This window comes from Lepeophtheirus salmonis, unplaced genomic scaffold, assembly GCF_016086655.4.
Source record: "Lepeophtheirus salmonis unplaced genomic scaffold, UVic_Lsal_1.4 unplaced_contig_906_pilon, whole genome shotgun sequence".
NCBI lineage: Eukaryota > Metazoa > Arthropoda > Copepoda > Siphonostomatoida > Caligidae > Lepeophtheirus > Lepeophtheirus salmonis.
Genome location: NW_027296657.1, coordinates 21034 through 44930, shown reverse-complemented (window position 1 = coordinate 44930; position 23897 = coordinate 21034). Strand labels below are relative to the sequence as shown.

The 23897-nt window shown below is 30.9% G+C and overlaps 1 protein-coding gene across 3 annotated transcripts; it reads right to left on the bottom strand.

Annotated features, from left to right (window-relative positions):
• Positions 1–841: 841 nt before the first annotated feature.
• Positions 842–23655, bottom strand: LOC121122870 (mitogen-activated protein kinase 1). Of its 3 annotated transcripts, XM_071894001.1 has the most exons (6): positions 23469–23655; positions 12610–12818; positions 2641–2858; positions 2342–2581; positions 1697–2008; positions 842–1639 (listed from the first exon to the last, which is right to left on the bottom strand). In XM_071894001.1, the coding sequence occupies exons 2-6, from the start codon at positions 12713–12715 to the stop codon at positions 1130–1132; spliced, it is 1386 nt and encodes a 461-aa protein (XP_071750102.1). In that variant the 5' UTR covers positions 12716–12818; positions 23469–23655; the 3' UTR covers positions 842–1129. The 3 variants fall into 3 exon arrangements, with proteins under 3 accessions (XP_071750102.1, XP_040573874.1, XP_071750103.1); XM_040717940.2 differs by lacking the exon at positions 12610–12818; XM_071894002.1 differs by lacking the exons at positions 12610–12818; positions 23469–23655 and adding an exon at positions 2965–3045.
• Positions 23656–23897: the final 242 nt, after the last annotated feature.

Sequence of the window (23897 nt, the reverse complement as noted above, 5' to 3'; positions counted from 1 at the left end):
AAGTCAAGATGCTGAATGGAAAGGATATATTCCTTCAAAAGGAGGCTTTAAGTGGATTTGGTTTGGCACAACTTTATCAAACAATAATATTAGGTGTCTATCAGAGTCATTAGCTATAGCAGGGAGATTTTATAGAAAGCTTCTCCAGTGTATGACCCGAGTTAGTTCCATTGTGAACATCATCCACCAAAATAATAAAAATAAGTATAGGACATTTAGGGACTTTGCCTTTGACATAGTGAGGTTCATACGTCGGAAAGTCATCTGAAAAAATATTAAACATATATTTAGTACTTTTAGAAAGGATCATTGTCCTTCAGATAGGTTATAGTTGTGGCAAATTTTTATCATAACTTTTGCATCGTTTTCTGTGTATTTTGTCCATTTTTAAATATTTTTGTCATTGATATTTTCTTGTATGTAATGTTATGGACTCTTTTTATCTTTATTTCCAATGTTGTTAAATGAATACTTCATACTTATATAAAATTTCTCAAATTGAGACATAACAAAGAAGAACGGAAGAGCTTGTCTATCTCTGGAGGTCTAATTTTTAATTAAAATGTTTACTAATATTTCTATAATGCAATTCTTATAGTTATTTTATTTAGTTATTAATTTACTATTGATGTAGTGCTAATATGTAATAGTTAGTAAAAAAAAATAAGAACCACATCTTTTTTTTTTAAACTAACTTAAAAGTAAGTTTGAAACACTTTTTTAATACATTTTACTTGACAAAAATATATTGTTTGTTAAAATTAAAAGGTAGGTTAAAAAAATATAACTATTTGAAATTTGGTGTACACCCCAAATTACAATAAAAATAAAGGGCCCCATATCTTATAAAACAATCATTTTATTGCAACAAAAAATTAATTGGAGTGTGTAGGTATAAATGTATTACCTATACGGGATTTGATATCAAAGGGCCATAGCCCATAACTAATTCCTCATGTGTGTGTTTTTTTTAATTGGCCAGAATAAACACAAATGTAAATAAATGTATTTCAGTCCAATGTAATCAAATTTTGTACCTATATTAAAGTGTCTATAACATGAAACGAGTATTTAATAAATTTATGTATTAGTATATTATTAGTTGAATATAAAGAAAATATCGCCTGGATTAGCACTGACTGTTTTCCTCAGCTTTTACAATAATTGGATTGCCAATTTGCTTATTAAAGTCCTCTGCTTCTGCAACAATATACTCTGTGAGTTTTTGAACAGGTAAATCATCAAATTCCATGTCGAATGTAAAAGGCTTATTAGCTGAAGGTTCATCTGTTGGATCATAGTAGTTCTTAAGATATGCATGGGAGAGTGCATCCACAGCTCCAATCCTTTTATTGGGATTAAAAGCAAGGAGTTGATTCAAGAGATCCAGAGCATCCGTCTCAGCCTTGGGGAACATAATGTCCCAATCAACGCGCGAACGTTGTGGGAGATTTGATACAAATGACTTGGCCTTTGCATTACGAATAAATTCGACGTCTTCGGACTTTGGAGATCCCAAGACCTCTTGGATCTTTGTGATTTGATCCAAATAGTTTCTTCCAGGGAAAAGGGGTCTATTTGACATCATTTCCGCGAATATGCATCCAACACTCCACATATCCATGGCCTTAGTGTAGCACTGGAGAGAAAATATATGAATTATAATCACACCCGCGTAAATATTAAAATTACAAACCTTGGCATCCAACATAACTTCTGGTGCTCTATACCACCTAGTAGCAACGTATTCTGTAAGACAACCAGCATGATCATACTCTGGATCAGCAATTCTTGAAAGTCCAAAGTCACAAATTTTAAGATCGCAATTGGCATTGAGTAAAAGATTGGAAGGTTTCAGATCCCGATGTAGGACATTTGCCGAATGGATATATTTAAGTCCACGTAGAACTTGATATAGGAAATAGCATACATGGTCACCACTGAGCTTTTGACTCCGTAGGAGTTTCAGCAAGTCACATTGCATGAGTGTTTGTACTAGATAAAGATCCTAAGAAAAGAAAATAACTGTAATAATGTATGCATGTAAATTTATTTGGTTTTATATATTGATTGATGACTGGTAATTTATTTTCAAATCAGAACTCAGACATGATTTTTTATTCCGCCTCATTATTTAGATTGACCTTTAAATTGTATATAACGACAAATTAGATACATTTATCATTCCTGACATTTTTTTTTACTCTTTTGAAAGAGTACTAATGAATTATATTCATTAAAAGCCTTTCAAATAAATTGTTAGAGCTATGTAGCCTAATGAGATGAGGGTAAGTTCTTATTACACTATGGCTATTTAATTCATTATTCTTCAGAAACGCACCTTGGGAGCTGAGTTCTTTCCATAACCCAGAATGATGTCCTTTAAATCAATAATATTCTCATGTTGGAATCGCGTTAAAATTTTGACTTCACGTAGCGTTCTCTGACAGTAAGTTTGATGCTCAAAAGGAGAGAGTTTCTTTATAGCTACTTTGTTATCTGTGATCGTGTCCACTGCTGAGACTACGACGCCATAGGCTCCTTCTCCAAGGAAGCGAAATGATTTATATCTTGGTCCAACCTAAAGATAAATTGGAATAATTGATCATTGCTCAACCATACAAAGAATTTCATTGATACTTTGAATTCGTGTCCACGAATCTCTCTGTTTTTGCTGTTAGTTGTTATGACTGGAAGGGGACTGCTCTTAATACCACTCGCCGCCTCATCCTTTGATTCCTCCATTATTGATTCACTCTTTCCAGTAGACTTTATGTTGACTTCATTGCTTGTCTCTTCCCCTTCCTTCATCGTAATGTTCTTCCCATTGAATTTCATTATGCATGAACTTGAATCCCCTGATAAGAAGATATGAATAGAGAGAGGGGGGAAAAGGTGAGCTACTGTTAAAATGAGCATGGAATGAAATCCGATAAGATAAAAACAAATAACTAAATTACATACTTATGTACTATAAATAGTACATACGAAAAAAAAAACAGGGCTACAAATGACGTTTGCACCTGATTTTGACTATCTTCATTATTATTTAAAAGTTAAAATTAGGGTTTCCTGGAATTTTTAAACATATAACTTTTCAATGGAAATTTTAGACTAAAAACATTGTTAAACTGGGAATTTTCAATGTTAAAGGCTGGAGATATAAATATTCTTATTGAAAAGACTATTTTCAACATATTAGTACATAAAAAAGACAAATTGATTAACAAAATATAAAAATCATTGAATATGTGTAAATATAATTCGGTTGATGCGATTGACAATTCAATAAATGGATATCGAATGTACCTAGTAAAATCAATCATGTAAATTCATAAATGAGCTATAACAAATATTTTTTTAAAGAAATAATTCCATATCTATAACAAAGTACTCCCCCTAAGCCGTGGGCCTGGAATATTAGCTCCACTGTCCCCTGATACCCTGCTACTAGCTATGTATTTAATGGAAGAAAGTTAAGACCTTTCTTTTCCTCTTTCATCCCTGGCTCCCAATGTACTTGATCAGAGCCAACGTACAAAAAACAAAGATTTATTGGGATGGAGATATTATTAAAATAACAGTAGTAAGAAAATTAATATTTTTCTATAATTACGACTATTAAGATATAATATATTTGTGAAGGAAGAAGGGGAATAAATCTTCAGTGTATTCAGAAGCTCAGTACCGAATGAGAACATTAACTAAAAAAATCTAAAGTAGTATTGTCCTTTAAATGTATCCGGAACATTTCAAAATCACATAACCTACTAATTTGAAAAATCCCGAAGCAAAGTCTTCATAAACTTACCACCCTCTGCAACTCTACTTATAATAAAAATGTATTAGTGATGGCTCGGTTGAAGTTTCGCTCGCGGGTCAGGTAGGGTAAGGGTGTGTACAGTTCCAACAAAAATCCTCTAGTTCATCACTTTGTTCTTAAGTTTTTTGACCTTATAAAAGCTATATTTCTTACTCAAGAAGTTTTCCTATTCTAAGGAAAACTTGTGGCACGCAATAAGCTTTGAAACTCAAGCAGATCCATTTTTACTTATTTTTGTCTTACAAATTGAATTTCCTATTATACACATTTTTTGAAACATGAAAAAGTAACCAAGAATTTGATATGATCACCTTTAGTTTTTGGGAACGTATGGTTAAGCTTTTGCAATTTTTGTAACAAGTTGTAATATAAAATGTCGGAGTAAAGAAGGTTATATGTTTAAAAGTTACGTTACACTAAAGAAAATTAGGGGGTAATTTCATTATGAGTCGAAAAAGGTTAATAGATAATTTAAAAAAAATAAACTTCTAAATTTCAATAAAATACATTGAATTAATAAATATACTGAATTTATACTGTGTTATAGTCAAATTCTCTATAAAAGTCAAATTAGAGTCGGGTTCCATAGTTTAAACGCCAACCTATACATCACTAATATGAATGTTTAATCCAATTAATTATAATACCAATTAAATAATTTGCAAAGTTCATATAATATAATAAACCAACAGCAATCTTTATAACTATTTAGTATCAATGGCCAATTCACAGATTTGTGCGACTTGGATATTTTTCATAAAAGACATTTCTTTGATATCTACAAAAATGTCTTTTATAAAAAAATATATATTTTAAGGCTAAAACAACTTTTGTATTTTTAATAAAAATTAATTTCCTGTGCAAAACAATTTAATTGCTTTATTTGCGTAATCAAGAGGAGAGAGCAATTGTTCTCTCCTACGCCTATGTAAAATGGGCATAGGTGTATAACGTTTACGGACATGGTCCATAAACATTTAAATATATAAACAGTAATAAGGACAATTTGCCTAAAACATTTTTGCTGAAGGACAATTTGTGGAGGGACATTTTACCGATTGACAATTTTGGTGCATACGACCGAAAAATTATTTTTAACATATTCATATTTTAATTTAATTGGAAATGACTGTACATATGATTAATAGTTATTGTTCATATGCAAATATTTAAGTCATAATACAAGCTTATTTTATAATATTTATTGATAAAATAAAAACAAATATCTTTATTAGGATATAGAGCAGCTATCTATTCAATGTAGCCGCCGTCTGCGGCCAAAACCCGCTCAATGCGGCTACGAAACCGAGAACAGGCATTTTGGATCCGCGCTGCTTCTATCTCACAGAATTTCTTCTTGATGCAGGTGATGAGAGACTGCTTGGTGTCATGGGAGGAGCGGTTGGTCATGTTCTCCACCTAGGACCATACAAAGTAGTCCAACGTGTTCAAATCCGGTGATGAAGGAGGCCAGGAGGAGAAGAGTACGAACGCAAAAGCATTGCTTTTCAGCCATTCTTGCGTCCGCTTAGCTTTGGGCCGGAGCCGAGTCCTGCTGCCATATCCACGGCTGTGATGTCCGTGTTCACCCCTGAGGCCTGTCTCGAAGATGTGGGGCGGCATGACATGACCCTCACTTGACACGACCCCAAAGACCATGAGAGTGGGAGGAAACTTGATCTTCATGGCCCTGGGGACGTCTCTGTTGTTCACGGCAATCCAACAATGGTTCTGGGAGTTGTGGATTTGATCCTGAACAAAACCAGATCATGTTTGGTCTGAAGCTATTGAACAGCCGCAATCCTTGAGTCTTTTCAGTCAGAAGTTGGGCTGTCTGACGCCAGAAGGACTTGCACCTTAATTCTTTCTTCTCACAAGCCCACACGGTCCACTCGGCCATGCCATAGCTCTCATGGACCACTGGGGGTCCTTGTCGATGATGTCCCTGACATTGTTGATGAAGGTTACGTCACGGACAATCCTGGTGCTCTTCTCCTCCTTCTTCTTCCTATCAACAACGTCCATCCGATCCGATGACTCCTCCAGCTGCTTCCCGAGACTTTTGTCCGTCTAACTGGCATTGACAAAAGGCCAGAGATGTCAGCATTGCTTAATTTCATGTGATCACTGAGCATAATCTGAATAGCAGTGCACCTACGATCTTTCTCATTTCTTTCTGAACATAATGATTTTTCTTGGGCACTTAAAAGGATGCTATCGCTACAAGTGGTGAACAATAAGTGAAGCCTATGACCCGGGAAAATTTTTAAAACCAAAAATATACGGATCAGACATCAGCTGATGGAGTAATGTCGTCTTTAAAATGGGGCAGATTTTGTCCACGCACCATGTAGGGAAATTAATTAATGTTATTTTTGCAGAAAAATATTGTATTTAAATTATACTCATCAATGATCATTGTTATAAACATAGTAGTAGCATGTGATTCGATTTTAGCTCGAATCTTTACCTGAAATCGTTGAATAAATGTATTTACATATTTAATGGCTAAAAAAAATATTTCGAAACAAAAAAATATTCCCCACCTCATGTAATTATCTAATTAAAGTTAATTTTGATACGTATGATTGGCATCAAGACTATGGGAAATTTTCAGGCCCTCGACAATTTTAGATAAAGATTCTAACTACATTCGAATCACATGCTACTGTGTTGTGTTTATATAATTATCATTAATTAATATAATGTGGTGACCAAAAAGATAACCCTCAAATAATTTTTAAAAAAAATTTCTGCAAAATAACACTAATTAATTTCCCTATATATGTCATATAGAGTATATGAACAATACCCATTTATCATACTATCATTTAAAATTGAATTAAAATGTACAATGGTATATATCAATATAATATCATTTTTCGGGCAAATGTCCCATCGGTCGTCCTTCAGTGCAATGTCTGTTTGGCAAAATGTACATTCAGCAAATTATCCTTAGGCGATATGTCTGTTCGGAAAAGTGTCTTTCAGCGAAATGTCTGATCGGAAAATTGTCTTTCGGCAAAATGTTCCTATCCAAAAATGTTGTATGTCACTTCTAAGTATGTGTTATGAAATGGGCACATTGCAGTCAAAAATTACATTAGTCTACAAATATTTTAAGCTTTGGGGCTTAACTAAAGAAACACTATAAATAAGGATTTAATTGGATCATAGGCGGAAATCCCGGTGGAAGGAAGTCGCTCTCCTTATTCTCTCATTCAGGAAAGCCATTCCACCAAAAAATAAATTGATTCCCAATCAAAAAAGACAGACTGTACATTTTTCCATGTTAACCCTAGCATAATTCTCTGTTTATTGTGATTATAACATTAAAATGGTATTTCCCCAATTGACTTTGAGCTTAAATTATTTCAGATTTGCAACAATGAAACTCCACATACTTTGACGATCGACAAATATAGTTTTTCACCGGTCATATGAAAATATATGATTGACTTTTAAAAATACACTACTTGAGAAATATTTGTAGGAGCTACGATGTTGATCTGAAAGAAATACCTTAAATATTTTGCATTTGGTTGCAGGAAAACTATAGCTGTTGGACATGAGATATTGCGTTACGAAGATTAAAAAGTCTTAAGTGAGTCTTATTAATTTTTCATTAACAGTTTCTGATTAGTACCAAAATTCTGTGTGTGTGTCTTTTTTTGACATTGTATACTAGAATATGATCTACATTTTTGTCAGCTGTTGATCTCTCTTTGATTTTGCATGGTGTTATTAGTGTTGAAAAACAACTTATATAACCCTGCTAAGCTGCTCTCTTCCCAAACATTCTTGAAACAAGGTTCCCCTGTTTATGTACATTTTTTTTTTTTACCGAAAATGCAACTGTATATTTCTGATTTTATATGATTAATATTTTTCTCCTCTTGAACAAAGACATTTCCTGCTAAAAGACAATCAAAGACCGACTTTGGCAAAGTTTGAGGCCCCTCAACTCGTTTTTGACGTGATACATGCCATTTTTGTTAAGGACAAAATAGATTATTGTCATATGTCACAAATTGTTTACTTATATTAGTTTGTAAAATAGGCGCCAGAGAGAGTGGTATTGTATTGCAACAAAACAATACAATTTGGTCAATGATAATTATATTTACAGCGTCCACCAGCTTCCTCAAGCAATCTATACTTATATTAGCACAGGCTATTTATAGTCACACCAACTTGTAGATAATATATATTTTTTAGTATTCTCACGCCTTATAATGTCTGTTTACATGATTGTTGAATATCCCATATTGTGACAAAATAATACAACTGCCTGAATGATAATTAATTATCATTATCACATAGAGGAGACACAAGGGACCTCAAGCTATCTAAAGGTATATTAGCCCGGCCTACAGAAAGTCGCACCACATCACGGATCATATAAATTTTTTAGTTTACTAATTCCTTATTGATGGCAATTGATTCACCCTCCCAAGATTTATTTGTAGTCATAAAACACAATTTAGTCTACTTATACGAATATAAAATGCATAAATTCAAGTATTTAATGAATATTTTTCTCTATTTTATTAAATAATTTTTGCAGCCAGGACTTGGCCCGCAAACCGCATGTAGAGAATCCCTCATCTAGTGTTGTGCTTGATGAAAGAGTGAACTGCAAATAATAGAAAACTAAAACAAATTTTTAACTGATATACTACTACACAATAAAAATATAAAAAGTACAATTTTTTACGCATAGTAATGTATTTCAGACGGTACAAGAGGCCTAAAAACGGGCTATTTTGACTCCAAACCCGGACATTCTAATGTACATAAATTACAATTTGGGATATCTGAATAATTATTTATTCATTACATACTCCCTTTAACTTTGAATTATTAATAAATAGGTATTTGACCAATATGATCATTTCATGCCCATTAAGTATGCAAATAATAATTAGCACGATCAGATAAAAGAAGAAAAATCGGTCAATAATATTTAATCAATTTATACCATTTACATAGAAGGTAGGTTTCTCCGTCTACAAAACATAACTATATGCCTTGGACTTTTTATTAAAATACTACATGGCGTAAGACTTAAGAGTCATCATGTACCTAGTAATGAACACAATTCCTGATTAGTTTACAATAAGTAAATTTCTTTTTAAAAATTATTTCATAATTTTTATTTCATTTATTTTTCATAATAACAGAAGGTTGTATTTAGCTTGTCCTTTTCATTGTCGAAATTTAACCAACAGTTCAAAGACTCCGTGAACAATGTTTAAACTTATTTACGGTGAGTTTGAGAGCCTCTCATATTGGAAATGTTGTATGTGCTAGCATCACAATCATATTCTTAAAACGCAAGGACTCCTATGTACATATTGGGTCGGGCAATAGTTTTGACACAATTTTAAAAATGTATTAATTCAGTGTATGCATACTGGATCAATTTGATTCGTTTTCTCTTTACCATGGACCTCTTTTTGTTAACGTAAAATTCAAAATATTAGAATTTATTATCATGTCGCAAGAGCAACAAAGGAAAAAGACAGCATCCTCAAAACCTGTCATTCTTGCCCTCCAGTCCTTACGGTACATCAAATTGAAAGTTTTGAATAGCCCAATTATATGATGGTATAACCTTGTATTTGTATTATCCTTGATACGTTTGAATTATTTAAAAATATAATCAAAAATTTAAAAAAACCATGGCTATTTACAAAAATGTAATTTTTTTGGAAAAAAGTTTCAATTATCCATAGCTATTCATAGAAAATTAAATTTTTTTCAAAAATTTACTATTCATAGGTTTCAAAAAATTACATTTCAAATGTTGAATTTTCGGAAAAAAAAATTTAAAAAATTTAAAGCTATTCAAATGAATTAAATTTATTCAGAAAAAAAAAATGAAAAAATAAATTAAATTTCAAATATTAAAATTTTTGAAAAAATTCAAATATTAAATTTTCTAGTAAAAAAATAAATCCTTAATTTGGGGAGGGGCTACAGCTCCTCCAGCCCTCCCCTAAGGGACGCCCCTGGATAAGGCAAATAAGTAGGAACGAAAATAGGCAATAAATTACATTTTAGAAACTTTAATTTAAAAAAAAAATCAAAAGTGATTTAATTCAAGAAGTAAAAATTGTTGTAAAAAATACTGTTCATGTGACCATAGAAAAAAGCAAATTATGGGGGATTTCGATTAGTAATTCAATATTAATGGGCAGCAGTCTAGGTATTTAAAATATTTATAATTATGGAATCAAGATAATAAAACTCAACCCCAATTTCCGATAAGTTTAAATAATATATTTGGCTATATTTATTTTGTATTCAATATGTTCTCCGTCACAAGCAAACGCAAACAGATTAACAGCTCTTGACAATCAAAGCCGTGTCTATAACGTATCAAGCATTCGTAATGGTAGCTAGGAGCAACTCCAAATTTGGTTGAAAAGTTCGGCAGTCATTCCAAACTTAAAATCTATGAGGTTGAGGGCCACATACAGTCAGTCATATTGTTACTACAAAAGTTGTGGTTCTTCTTGTAATTTATTTCTAGATGTTGTAGGCAGTTGGGACTGTCAGTCCTATGAGCTAAAATTATATTATTTATGCTTGTATTTATAAGAGTCTTAAAATTCATAACGTATTCTTGACTTAACAGAGTATTGATGTATATTTAAATTGAAATAACAATTTTTTTTTTCAATTTAAAGTCACCCCTTGGCAGAAACAGGGATTAAAATAATGGACATGCAGTGTAACAATCCCTCCCTATATCTTTAATACACACGGAGTTGAATTGAATATTCGCGTGTGCCCATGAGATAATAAATGTAAGTCTTTCTAGGAACACAGATAAATTGAGAATCTCTTCCGCTCTTTTCATTAGTTAACTCTTTTCTAATTCAAAGGAGCTGGCTCAACGTATTCAAAAGATGAAAAAGTACGTGTTCGCTTGTCAAAAGTTAGGTATAGTCAAAGTTTTCCTAGATAAGTTTTTAACTTCTTGTTAATGATCTTTTCATTTATAAAAGATTATTTCTCCATTTTTAATAATATAAATAACAATATTTTTTAGCATCCTTTATTTCCGACTAATTTGTTCTACTAAAAAGTGTACAAAACTAATTGGTATTTAAAAACTAAGTTTTATTGGTGTTATTGTGAAACTGTCTTTATTTTTTTATTTTTTTGTATAAAAACAATATTCCCTTAAAAACTCTCAATGAAATTTATTTAAAGAGAAACAAAAATACGGATGATTGTTTGATTCGGTGAATGAACAATGAGGAACGTTCCCATTTGATACGATTTCCAACACTTTCTTAAACAAAACTGTAAATATGTACTATCATTATGAGACAAGATTAAAGCTTTTTTGATTAATCAAACTTTTTATATTACCTTGTGTAAAAAAGAAGTCACGTTAAAGCACTCTGTATATTGGATATAATATCCTTAGAGAAAGAAATATGATAATATCTAAATGATAAATCCACTCCTAATAATTAATAGTTGGCAAAAATCAAGATACAATAGGTCCTCTGTATTTTTTGAATTCCCCCTTTTGACAATTGAAGTTGCGCGAGTAGATAAAAAAGCTCAACTTGAATATACCTTAATTACTTTTTTAATATGAAAGACATTTTTCCCTATTTTTATCTTTAATAAAGAACAGCTTTGCCTATACGCCCTGTGAATAGTATGTCAAAACAAAAGTTAAATAAGTTTTTTAAAATGAGATGTGAAGAAGAAGTCGACCCGTCGTAGTTAACCGAAACATTCAAATGGTAGTAGTAATAAATGGGTGATTGTTAATATTTTGGGTGTTCGATTCTTACTGTATCTTACTTTTGATTATTTGTTTTTTTATAGAACTCTTCCGTTTTTATAGAAATATAGGATGATTCTCTACTAGATCCGGAGTGATTGATGTATAGAGTTGCGTAGCGAAACGTATACTGTTAATTTATGCTAATTTTCTCATTAATATAGGAAGGTTTAGTGATTAAGTTTTGACATTTTAGTTCAGCCATCTTTTGTGTATAAACAAACTATAAAAACATTTCGTTATCTTGTCATCATGAGAGAGTAAAAAGTCAGAAGACGCTGCATCTCAGATCTCTTAGATGCTGTAGTTGAGGTAGAGAGGATTATGGACACTGTGAAGTTCTCGGGGAGCCTGGTTTTCAATGTGGATATGATTGAGAAGAGATTCCCTGGAAAGCAGGAAGTGGAGGGAGCAATTTAAAGAGAGATCCTGTCCAGCTTGGAGAAGAAGATCAAGGAACACCCCACCAAATCGATGAATCAGTTCGCCAAAGAATGAAGGCGACTTGGATTCTCTTCATACACGACCTTCAAATTATTGGCACATTTCTAAAGCAACCTCTCGAGTCCATGTTTCGCTGCCCAACCCCTATACTAGAATTTAATTATAGTAATTTATCTGCACTATTGTTTTTTTAAATGTTGAAGGTTCTCCTCTTTATAGTAATTCAATTTCTTGCCCTACCCAAAAAATCATATAAAAACAGTTGATGTTAACAAGGGTCTTAATTCAGTTATCCCACACGTCTTGCTCCAGTCTTCTCCTCGCGCTCTAGGAAATACCCTTTCCTACTTATGTGCTATTACATGCAAAGGAGTGTTGTTGGTTTTTGGTGGATTCATACGTTGTGATGACTGGGAGTGGAATAAACAAAGACAATTAATATAAGATTTACTACATTCAAAGGTGATGGTATTATGGATGTGTATTGTGTATGTAAAGGTGTGAGAAACACTTATATAAATTGTTTTACCTCCATCATCAAACAAGATATCAGATGGGTTCTTTTCAACTGCCATGGACAGTTGTTCGAAGCAGAAGGTCTTGTTGGTATTTAGATCATCGAAGTTATTTTGCATCTCTAAATGTGATCAAGACGAGGAGCATCAAAGGAGAATGAGAGCAACATTTAGTAAAATTTCCGTTCGAAACAGCTGATATTATTGAGTCTTTCCTTCCTTACTGTGGGTTCGTACGAAAACGGAAAAATAAATAAATTATAAATTAAAGCAACATAAAGGCAATTACTTAAACAAGTTTTTTTAAATATTTATAGAGAACAACACAAAAGTGTTTTATGTCCTTTTGAATTAATGCGTCATATTTCAAGGTACACTTTGTGTGAGTACATCAGAGTTGAAACATATTATTTATTTTTTAAACACAATAATAAATTATTTCTTTGTATTTATTTCTAATGTTTATTCTGAAATTACAGAATGATCAGAGAACGTAAAAAAGTGTTATTTTGCAAGGTTTTTGTATAACTTGTAAATTTAAAATGCTGGCGGGATTAAAGAAAAGGATATTGAATATGTATATATGATAAATTAAAGACTTGACTTGACTTGATTTAAGTCAAAAATTGTACAATCCAAATGCGCTCATTTCCTCTTCTATACATATATCAAAATGAACAGGAAAGCATATTTTATTGTCAGGTCAATCCTTCATAATATAAACTCAATAAATTTTTGATATTTATTTAAACTCTTATACAGAACTAGGATTCGAGTAACCCATTAGCGTCATTCCACTTAAGAATCTACACAGACTCCAAGTAAAAATAATCTTCATTGAATAAGACTTGACGCCTTAGACTCGAAAAAATACTTTAATTCAAACTATTATTTTGATTTAAGAACCATTTAACTTATTATATAAAAATAATTTATCATTGCTGAGACTTATAAAGCATCATCACCTGCCGGTATGTAAAAATAAAAGAATGGAACGATGTTGCTCAATGGAGAGCGCGCTTGGAAGGATTTATTATTCTCTTGATCTCAATTTCTCCATCCGACCAATTAAAGAAATATTAAAAAACAAACAAGAAATCGTAATCCTGACAATAAGATGGAGGACATCAGCTAGCTGTGATGACGTTTTATTAGATGAGCTGCATCCAGCCGCGAGAGAAAATAAAAAAAAACCACAAATCTCACTCTGTATATAGCAAGAACATATGAGCCTGTAATTACTCGGATGTTGATCCTCAATTCTACTCCGAGTACAAAAGGGGCTTACACTTATAATTCCCGAGTAAAGCCATGTCGTTATAATCCGTCATTTATGAGGACACGCGCACAAGTTATTATTTTAGAGCTTAATTGTTCTCTCTTTAAGAATTAAACAGTTATGATAATAGCCTTGGAAACTAAAATACTTTCTCAACACACAATAATGTCATATTTTTTGCATCTCAAATTATTAATCTAACCCCTGTTCTGTTTATGAGGGTATTTCCTTGGAATGTGAATAACATGTGATAAAATTGTGTACCCATCAAAAAGTATTTTATATGAGGATCATAAATATAAGTGTATTTATATTGTAAGAAATACCTCAATATCAAACATGTTTCTTCTTCAAGCTCTTACTTACATTTCTATAAATAAAACTAAAACTTTTAAATTACTTTCTTTACGCGAAAGTATGTTGTGCTATATTTTTGTTTAATCAAATAAGTTGAAATGTAAAATAAACTACACGACATACTTGGAGTGCGTTCCATACATATAAACCTATATATAAATTATATTGCTTATCAGTTGTTTTTTTATTTGATTAATGGTAATTATGTAAGTTATGTAAAATGTAAACTAAAATGTATTCAGCTCTTGAGTAGTTAACTTCCTTTCCTACTACATACATTCAATTATATTCAAAGGCTCATAATATACAGTTAGTAACCCTGAGGGTTTGTCTGCTCAGTTATAATTGTAAGCCCTTGTCGGAGTCAGTGTAGAATTGAAGATCGAGATCGGAGTAATTCTTGCCAATGTCCTTGGTAGATATGGAGTGGGATTTGTGTTTATTTCCTTCATCTTACAACTAATTGAAGATAATTTAATGACACGTCATGTGAGCTAAACTGTTCTCCTATTATTAAAGATTCTTCAAATACTCTGGATTATCTCGTTATTTTTCGGTTTCTATTATTATGATAAGATTGATAAATGATAAAATCTATGAACACTCTTCAGATTGCAAACTACAAATTAAAAACTCACGTTAAGAACTACTTCATGGAATTCTAACTATATTTCTAAAAAATATGAGACTTGACCAATACCAGACTTTTTGTAGCCGCAATCCGAACAATTTGTATTATATTCCAAAGATGTTCCAAAGATTAAGGTTAATTCTTAAGGTGAGAATATCTAAGTATATTGTAATTACTAGTGCGTGTGCTCATGTATAATAGAGAGTAACACTAAAGTTTTGTTGGGTAGTTGTAAAAGTAAGTGAGTCTTGGGCTCAGATGAATCGAGGATCGACATTAACGTAATCCCTTCCTATGTCATTTCCGGATGTGGATAATATTGTTTTCCCTACCTTTCGCACATAGCTTCTTGCATCTAATCTAAGGAAACGTCATGACAGTTAAGCTGCTGTTTCCCCAAACATTCTTACAATTGTCAGAGTGATCACCTTCATTTTAATTTATTTTATTACATTTCGACAGGATATACATATATTATACAGCCCTAATAATGAAATCGAATCAAAAATCACTCTTACGTATTAGAAGAGATGACAATTTTAATTTAAAACGTAGGCTGTTATTCGTTGCTATTTTTATAAACGCGAATTTCACATAGCAATTCGTTATACCGGGCGTCCGCAGGATTATATTTATTTTTGGCTATTCAAAAAAAATTGAAAAATGATATTTCAATTATAAAATTGTATAAAGAACAATAAAAATTAAATTTTTTGGAGAATAATTTCAAAAATCCAAAGTTATTCACAGTAAATTAAGTTTTTTGGAAACAAAATTAAAAAATTAAATTTTAGATAAAAAAAATTAGGAAATTAAATTTCAAATATTGAATTTTAAAAAAAAAAAAAACACATTCAAATATTAAATTTTCTAGTTAAAAACAAAACTTAATTAATTTTTGGTTGGGGGATACTGTCCCTCTAGCCTACCCTCTGCGGACACCCTTGATTGCAAAGAGTAATATAATCCTTGTTGAACAGAATATTCCATTATCTATTATCTTCAACCACTTGGTGAAGAAATATTTACGAATAGTAAAATAACTAATTATACTATTATTCCTTAGTTTTTTTACTCACGATTTAATATAACTACATGATGGTTTTGTGTTGTTGAAAGTTTTACTTGCATGTAGTGTATGTACATCATTTAATACCAAACAACAGAGCCTAATAGTATAAGGAGTCGTAATAAGATTGGCGCTACTGATGGGATTAATTGATTTAATTGCACTCTTGTATAGTAAAAGACATTTGTATGTGCAAAGTGCATTTATCCTCTTCTTGAAAATTATAGCTTAGAAGGTCTTAAAAATGCATTAATAGTCTTTTATAAGTAGGAGTATAATTATTTATTTCCTAGTGTTAAGAGCAATTTTTTGTTTGGTTCGGTCTAAAGTAGACTTTGGCTTCGAGTATTACTTTAATTCGAAAAATACTCGAAATAAGTTTGGACTATTTTTTTCAAATTACTCGAACTCGTCCAAAATATATTTTGAAATACTTTTGACATAGTTTCAACTCAAACCTCGGAGCATGGAGTAATCAAGTATCGAGTTATTTATTTTCAATATCAAGGAATATCTAATTATTCCCGGGAAATACAAATTTATAAATAACTTTTTAATATAAAGGATACTGATGGGGTCAAATTTTCCAGTATTTGTATTGTAATAATTATTCATAACAGCGGATAGGAATTGCACCATAACGTACAGATTATAACAATTTATAATTAGTTCTAAGACCAGAGGCGTCCGCAGGATTATATTTTTTTGAGGGGAAGTTTGGTTTTTGGAATTAATTTTTTTCTTTTTTTTTTGCACAAATCCGTGGCTATTCTTAAAAAAAAATATATTTCTACCATAAAAGTTATGGAAAATCCAAAATTGTTCAGAGAAACTTAAATTTTGCCCTTTTTTTTGACAAAATAAACTTTTTCCAATTGTTTTTTGAAAAGTTAGTTTTTGGGAAAAAAATTCTGATATTATATTTAAAAAAAAAAATTCAAATATTAATCTTTTGAAGAAATTATTGATAAATCTACGGCTATTCACAAAAAAAATCAAAAATCAATAGTTCTTCATAGAAAATTAAATTGTTTATCAAAAAAATTTGAAAAATTAAATTTTTTTAAAGAAATAATTTTTTGGGAAATTTGGATATGGGAGCTACAGCCCTCCAGACCACCCCCTGCGGACATCCCTGAAATTGCACCAAATCCTTACATTTTATAACTTAAAGTTTGAACTACACAGGCCAAGAACCACATTATATATTTTTGTTATAAACGTTATGTTTTATTCAATAGTTTAATAATTATCCACATCAACTTTTTGTGACTAAACGTGAGCCAATGGTATCAACGAAATATACATATGATACATTAATAAGGAACCTAACTTTTCTTGTTTATGTAATTTCATTATAGCAAAATCGAACCCAATTTTAGAAACTAAAAGTAAAATATGAGTATCTTCGCTTTACTCGAACTCGATAATTTGTAACTCAAATCCAATTCTAGTCTTAATTTATTTTTTCTAAGTGAGTTAAAAGCAAAATTGAATTGTGTTCAAATTGTGGGCCGATTTTTTTTTTAGTTTCGCTCTCACGACAAGTATCTTTGAAATAAACAAAGATACACTGTATAGAATCTACTTTAACCTGTTTCGATTGATTGATGCCCGTAGGGCCTTATATTGATAAATAACCAACTCAATGTATGTTTAATATGGCATGAGAGTTGCTTACAAATATCAACTAAGAATAAAAACTCATTTATCAAATATTATACAATGGCGTTAATAGTGTTAATTATTATAAGAAAGAGAATCAAATATATTTGATTTCTGCGAAAGACAAATGAAATACGTAGAATCTCCCACAAAATGACAGTAAAGCTCCAAACTATAATTGCTGGAATTTGGTATATGAAGAAAATTGATACAAAAGCATATATACATACATTTCTGCCTTTGAAAGAAATTTTAGTATCATGGAGTGTAATTAAATTGATATTAAACTAATATTTTAGTTCTGTGGACGAATAATGATTAATTCTTGAAAAAAAAATTAAGTTCCATTATCCTTTTTATATGTTATATGTATTTGTTCTATTTCTAATAAAGAATTATATCTTTAGGTATAAGAGAATACAAATAACTTCATTCAAAAAAAAAAAAATTTAAATAATATTAAGATTTTTTTTTAAAGATACAAATGCTTTAGGTCAATAAGTTGTAAAATATAAAAACCATCATTGTTAGTAAAATTATTACATGTGAGGTAAGATTTTTTTTAAAATGCCGTGCAATAAAATAATGATATTTGTAATTTTGGAGTTAAAACAATTGAAATTTAATATTTATTGCATTCATATGTATTGGGTGCTACAAAGAGATGATTTTATCTCTGTATCTAAATTTGTTCCAAAATGATGATCGATTATGCGTTTTTGACCTTTATATATAACATATATATATTAAATCTACATAATGACGACAATTTGAGCTCTGTACCTCAACATGTGATTGATTTTGTATTATTGACGTTTTGATCTACCTTGAGCTTTTAACAATTACATCTCAAAATGTAATAGCCTGTTACAGTGACTATATATAATCGTTGTACCAAGTTAGATCAAAATTAATCAATACATTTTGCTGTAATCCTGGTGACCAAAATACAAAGAAATAAAGTAAAAAACATCATCTCCGTTCAACAAGAGTCAAAAATGTAATTTCGAGGGTTGAAGGCCAAATTGATTTAACTCCAAAATTACAAATATCATTATTTTATTGCACGACATTTAAAAAAAAAAAAATCTTACATCACATGTAATACTTTTACTAACAATGATGGTTTTATATTTTATAAATACTAACCATCAGTCCACCGCTATAGTCTTTGACTCTTGAAATGAATTTTTCGGATTCATTTTATTGCAAAAATTGGAGAACATTATTATTCACAATGATAAATTGAGTTTCCATGCTTAATTTTGCAAAGTAAATATTTGAGTTACGACAATTTGCATCTCAGAGCCCACAAGTTATATACCTAAAGCATTTGTATCTTTAAAAAAAATTCTTAATATTATTGATTTAAGAATATGTAAAATGTAATGAAGTTAAAGGATTTTTGACTAGCCTCATGATATGAGTATTTTTGTTCCAAACATGCTGTCAATAAATAAGTATTATCTTTTGTACCGCGTATAGCCCGCATATATTTTTATGTTATTCTTCATTTTTACTTCTCAAATCTCGTTTTTGGATACACAGTGTCTAATAATTATATTATTATAAAATATACTTTGATTGTTCATGTATCCCAAAAAGTCGCCCTATTATAACAATTTATAATTCTGGACAAAGAAAACTGTTTTTAAAGAAAGCCGTAAATATTATTGATTGTTTATTCACATAAATAATTCCCTCTCAATAATATTGCAATTAACTGTACAACTTTTGTAATACAAATAAAGGATTAAGCGGTAAATATTTTAATAATTAATCATGATGCAAGATGGAAGAAGAAAAAGAGCAGAAGAAACATTTTAGTTTCTCGAAAAATTGAAAAATGACGTCTACAAAATGATAACCATCAGCATTTGCTAAACTCCTTGGTCCATTTTCTAAATTACCAAAATCAGATTTGTGCACTCTTCAGGACATATTAAAATGCTGTCAGCTACTTCGAGAAAGTTTTATGTAGTACCTTTAATACATCAATGATGGCTGACGAAATCTACATAACTATAACTTGTACATAGAAATGAGGTCTGTGATTAAACATGTATTTGATTGGAGAAAAACTGATTGATTTGTGATGAATAAATCCTGAGTATATGTAGTAAATATACATGTCCATGCTTCATTAGCACTAATGATATGTACGTATGTCGATACAAGGGCTTGTCTTTGAGGGAAAAATAGAGCTAAATAATTCATTGTTTTCTTTTCTCACCGTTGCAACTCATTAACAACGTCATATGCACCATCCATAACTAAATAAATATATAAAAGGACAAAAAGCTAAAATATATTGATCTGAATTTTAGCTCTTACAAAACAGGGACGCAATAGATAACTAGTTATGAAAATGGGGTGTTTTTTGGGTATGTTAAACGAAAAGAAGTCAAAAATCAACATGGGAACCCAGACAATTTGAAGAATGTTTTGAAGGGGAGCAGCTTAGCTCCTCCCATAACGTTTCCTCAGATCAGCTACAATCAGTTGTGACGAGGGAAGAGGGGGAGAACGATAGACAGAGCCAGGAATTAGTCGTATGTCGATCCTCAATTCTACTTTGAGTACAACATGGACTTACATAATTGTATAACTCCACAAATAATTCTTCGTGGTACTCACCGTCTTTTATGAGCAGACGTAAATGTTTGATTCGGTAACTAGGTCATTGTATGTAGTTGAAGTTGAAGTTTAATACTCACGTATCATGGACTTTCTTTTCTAAATAGGTAGATTCAATCATATTCATGAAAGACAGAGAGTAATTCTGAGGATTGGTTGCAGAGTTACTATTTCAAAATAAAAATGTAAGAAAGAAATGGAAATAACTGAAAAATAATCCTAAGCAAAAAAATCATTTGTAGATCCACGAAATATGGTATTCAACTTATTCTATAACTTAAGCTATAATTTTGAATTGAACTACATTATCGATTCCAGCTAGACTTGAAAAAAACAAACAAAAAAACACTCTAGACGACGGAAAAACATAAATTTATTAACCTATAATGAGTTAACAATAATGGCAAAATATTCCAAACGCGACGAAATCGACCAAGAAAATTTGTGATGATACGGGGTCGATACTCTTTCGGTCTGGGCTGCACAATAGTGATTCCAGCAATTTTTCCTCCCGCCCAATTCTGTCCTCCACTGTGAACAACTCCGTTTAGAGCCGTTTGAGCATTGGTGAATATGGGACAATAAGACATACTCAATACAACGGGAGGCCGCACAAATCTTTGATGACAAGCTTTGGGACTTTGGATGGGAAATTCCTATGTATCCACGCAACAGTCCGGACCTGCCACCAAGTGACCAGCTTGTGGGAACAAATTTTGGCCTCAATGGACACCTATGAACATTGGTTCTTCAATTTTTTTCGACAATAGGGACAATAGCTTCTACAGGAAGGGCATTATGAAGTCGGATTCTCGTTGGCAACAAGTTATTTAACAGCACAGGGAATACTTGGGTTAAATCGGATGATTGTAACACTTCTTATGAAGCATTGAAAATATGTGAAAAATACAAAATTACTTTTTTTCCCATTGGTGTTGATAACGGTCCATTAATAATCTCTGACAATTGATCGGGCTTTGATGATGGCGCCATTGCTCGACGATGTTTGCGATTAGGTTGACGCAATTTTAGTAAGTTACTCAAAATTTTCGGTTATATTTTTAAATAATGAGATAAAATGTAAATAAGCACAAACAAAATGGACAGCCTCTTTCCAAATAATCATGGTTTGTCACGAAGTAAATCCCTATAATTACTTCGGCTTTGCTTAAAACATTTAGAAGGCATAACTATTTTTATAAATTTAAAAGATAAATTATTTAATTATCGAAGTTTTCTGACCATATTTGATATAATCATAGTCATTATGAAAGGATGTATTATGAGAAATTTGATCACAACAGGTGATATGAACTGTACATTAGAATATCCAGTTCTTAGGATAAAATTGTTTTTAACTGAAATATGTTATTTTCAACTAATAGACGTCAAGACCACATTGCCCCCAAAGTTTCATGTTGGGCATTGTATTGGTACTTTTATTTAAAAAAACTGGCATTTTATGATCAATATTACCCGTTTTCCGATTTACTTCATCATTCCAATTTTGAAACTGTATTATGGTTCCAAAAACTAAATGGATCTGGATTTCAAAAATTCTAACAACTTTCCTCTTGTATTGATTTAAGAAGAACACCATTTGAGGAAAAAATCAAATTTAATCTTATCTGAAATTGAAGTAACGCATAATTTGAACGCTTCTTCGACATTTTCGATTTATCAAAACAAAAAACGTTAAATTGTAAGTCATTTAGGTCTACAAATACAATTGGGCTTACAGTATTTAAATAGGAATATAAAGAAACTTCTGAATTTATTTAATTTTGAACCATTTTTTTTTTTTTTTTTTTTTTTTTTTTTTTTTTTGCGGAGAGCGTGTTTTTTCTCTTCAGCAAAATAAGTCAAAAAAATAAAAAAAGACTTAATAAATTTTGGGTACTTTATTTGTAGTGTACGATGTACAAATAACCATGTAATTGTTACTTCTACGCCTCCATCTTCTTCAGGGGCGTCCATAGGAGTGTATTTATATATATTTTTTTTTTCTTAGATTTTTGAACAAAAGTTCACCCCCATATTTTCTCATTAAATTTTTTCTTCCTGAGCAGTAATTTTTTCAAGTCCAAAAGAAAAATTCCTTATTTTTTTTTTTTTTTTTTTGGGATTAATGACTTTGTCAGAACAAAAGAAGGTTGCCATGAAAAGAAAACCACAAAGCATGTAAAGAGCACATAAAAGAATAAAATTTCTAATAAGACCTTCACAAACAAGCAAAGAAAAAGTAGTATCAAAATCCTGTTGTAAAAATAATTTTAAAAAACTGCCAGAAAGTTTTAATTATTTATTCAACATTTGAACCCCCTGAATATAAAAGAAATCAATACCGGCAAGGAAAGACACATGAGTGGAGAGCTCATAAATTAGATAATGTCCAACGCTAATGCTCATTAACAAACTAAATTTTTATAATTCATCAATCAAGCTCGTAAATAATTAAGAACCACGGTCTTTGATGGCCATTTTATATATACTAACATGGAAATGGTCATTTTAAATCGGAAATTTTACTTTTGCTGCCGACAAATGATTTATTTTTAAGACATCTATATATTTCAGTATCCATCTTGTTCTAATTACGAAAAAATAAGGAACTTGAAAGACGTTTTACTTACTTTTAAACTTATTCAAGCTTTAGTTCCTGAAAAAAGTTTTCGCTTTGCCATAAATCTGTTAAGCTTTTGTAGAGCAAAAAACAAACAAGGATCACAGGGATTAGACTATATTTTAACCATGGAAACATAACTAATTGTGTAGGTAATAAACACTAAGATATAAATACTAATTAAAACATATACAAATCCCATTGATCCTTTGGTTATATTATTCATTGTTTTGAAAGGCTCTACAAAATCTCATCATTTATAATAATTTAAAATAGTATTTTCGTGTTTTTCGACAAAAAAATATGTTTATTTTAGAATAATTCTCAAATTCTGTCTGAAAAAGGATCAAATTTTGCAGTATATATGCCGGATTACCTAATTATTTTTTAATGTAAGTACATATATTATATTAATCATTGGGTGTATATATACAAAAAGGTGTGCCAAAGTTTCTTCTACAGAAATAAATTCATTAGTATAATTAATCATTACTATAAACATACGAGATAGAAATACATACATATATATTATAATGAAATATCAAAAGGAGCTGAAAGCATGCAAAACAAAAAATAAGATATAATTAATTATTTTCTGTCAAAATATTGTACCTTGTGTTATTTATTTTTGATGAATAATTGTTAGTGATTCGCGTATATATTATTTGTAAGAGGGGTTGCAGTTATTACAACTTGTTGCTTTTAGTGTATATTTTGTTCGTCAAAATGGTGTGGGGTTTTATATATATATTTATTCCTTTTTCTTCGTTCCTCACACGAACATTAATAACTATAAACTAAATATATTTCCCAATTCTACTACAGCGTCCTTTCCTTCTCTCTTTTCTTTTTTCTCTTTCCCCCCTTGAACCACATTTTCTCCCTTTTTACTAACCTTTTCTTATCATCAATCACTTAACCTCTCCTCCTCTTCACGGAAACAAGGGGAAAAGGCTCAAAATCAACTGGTAGTTAGCTAATTATTTCCAACTAAGGAAGTATTATTCAATACTTATCAAGAATTGATCCCATCAACTGGAC

Bases quoted from the DNA above. Each gene is read 5' to 3' on its own strand.
- LOC121122870 (XM_071894001.1), bottom strand. From the start codon at position 12,715: ATGCAAAATAACTTCGATGATCTAAATACCAACAAGACCTTCTGCTTC. The intron at 2,859-12,609 runs GTAAAACAATTT...TCTTCTTATCAG, and splicing joins TATCTTGTTTGATGATGGAG to GGGATTCAAGTTCATGCATA. The intron at 1,640-1,696 runs GTTTGTAATTTT...TTTTCTCTCCAG, and splicing joins AAGTTATGTTGGATGCCAAG to TGCTACACTAAGGCCATGGA.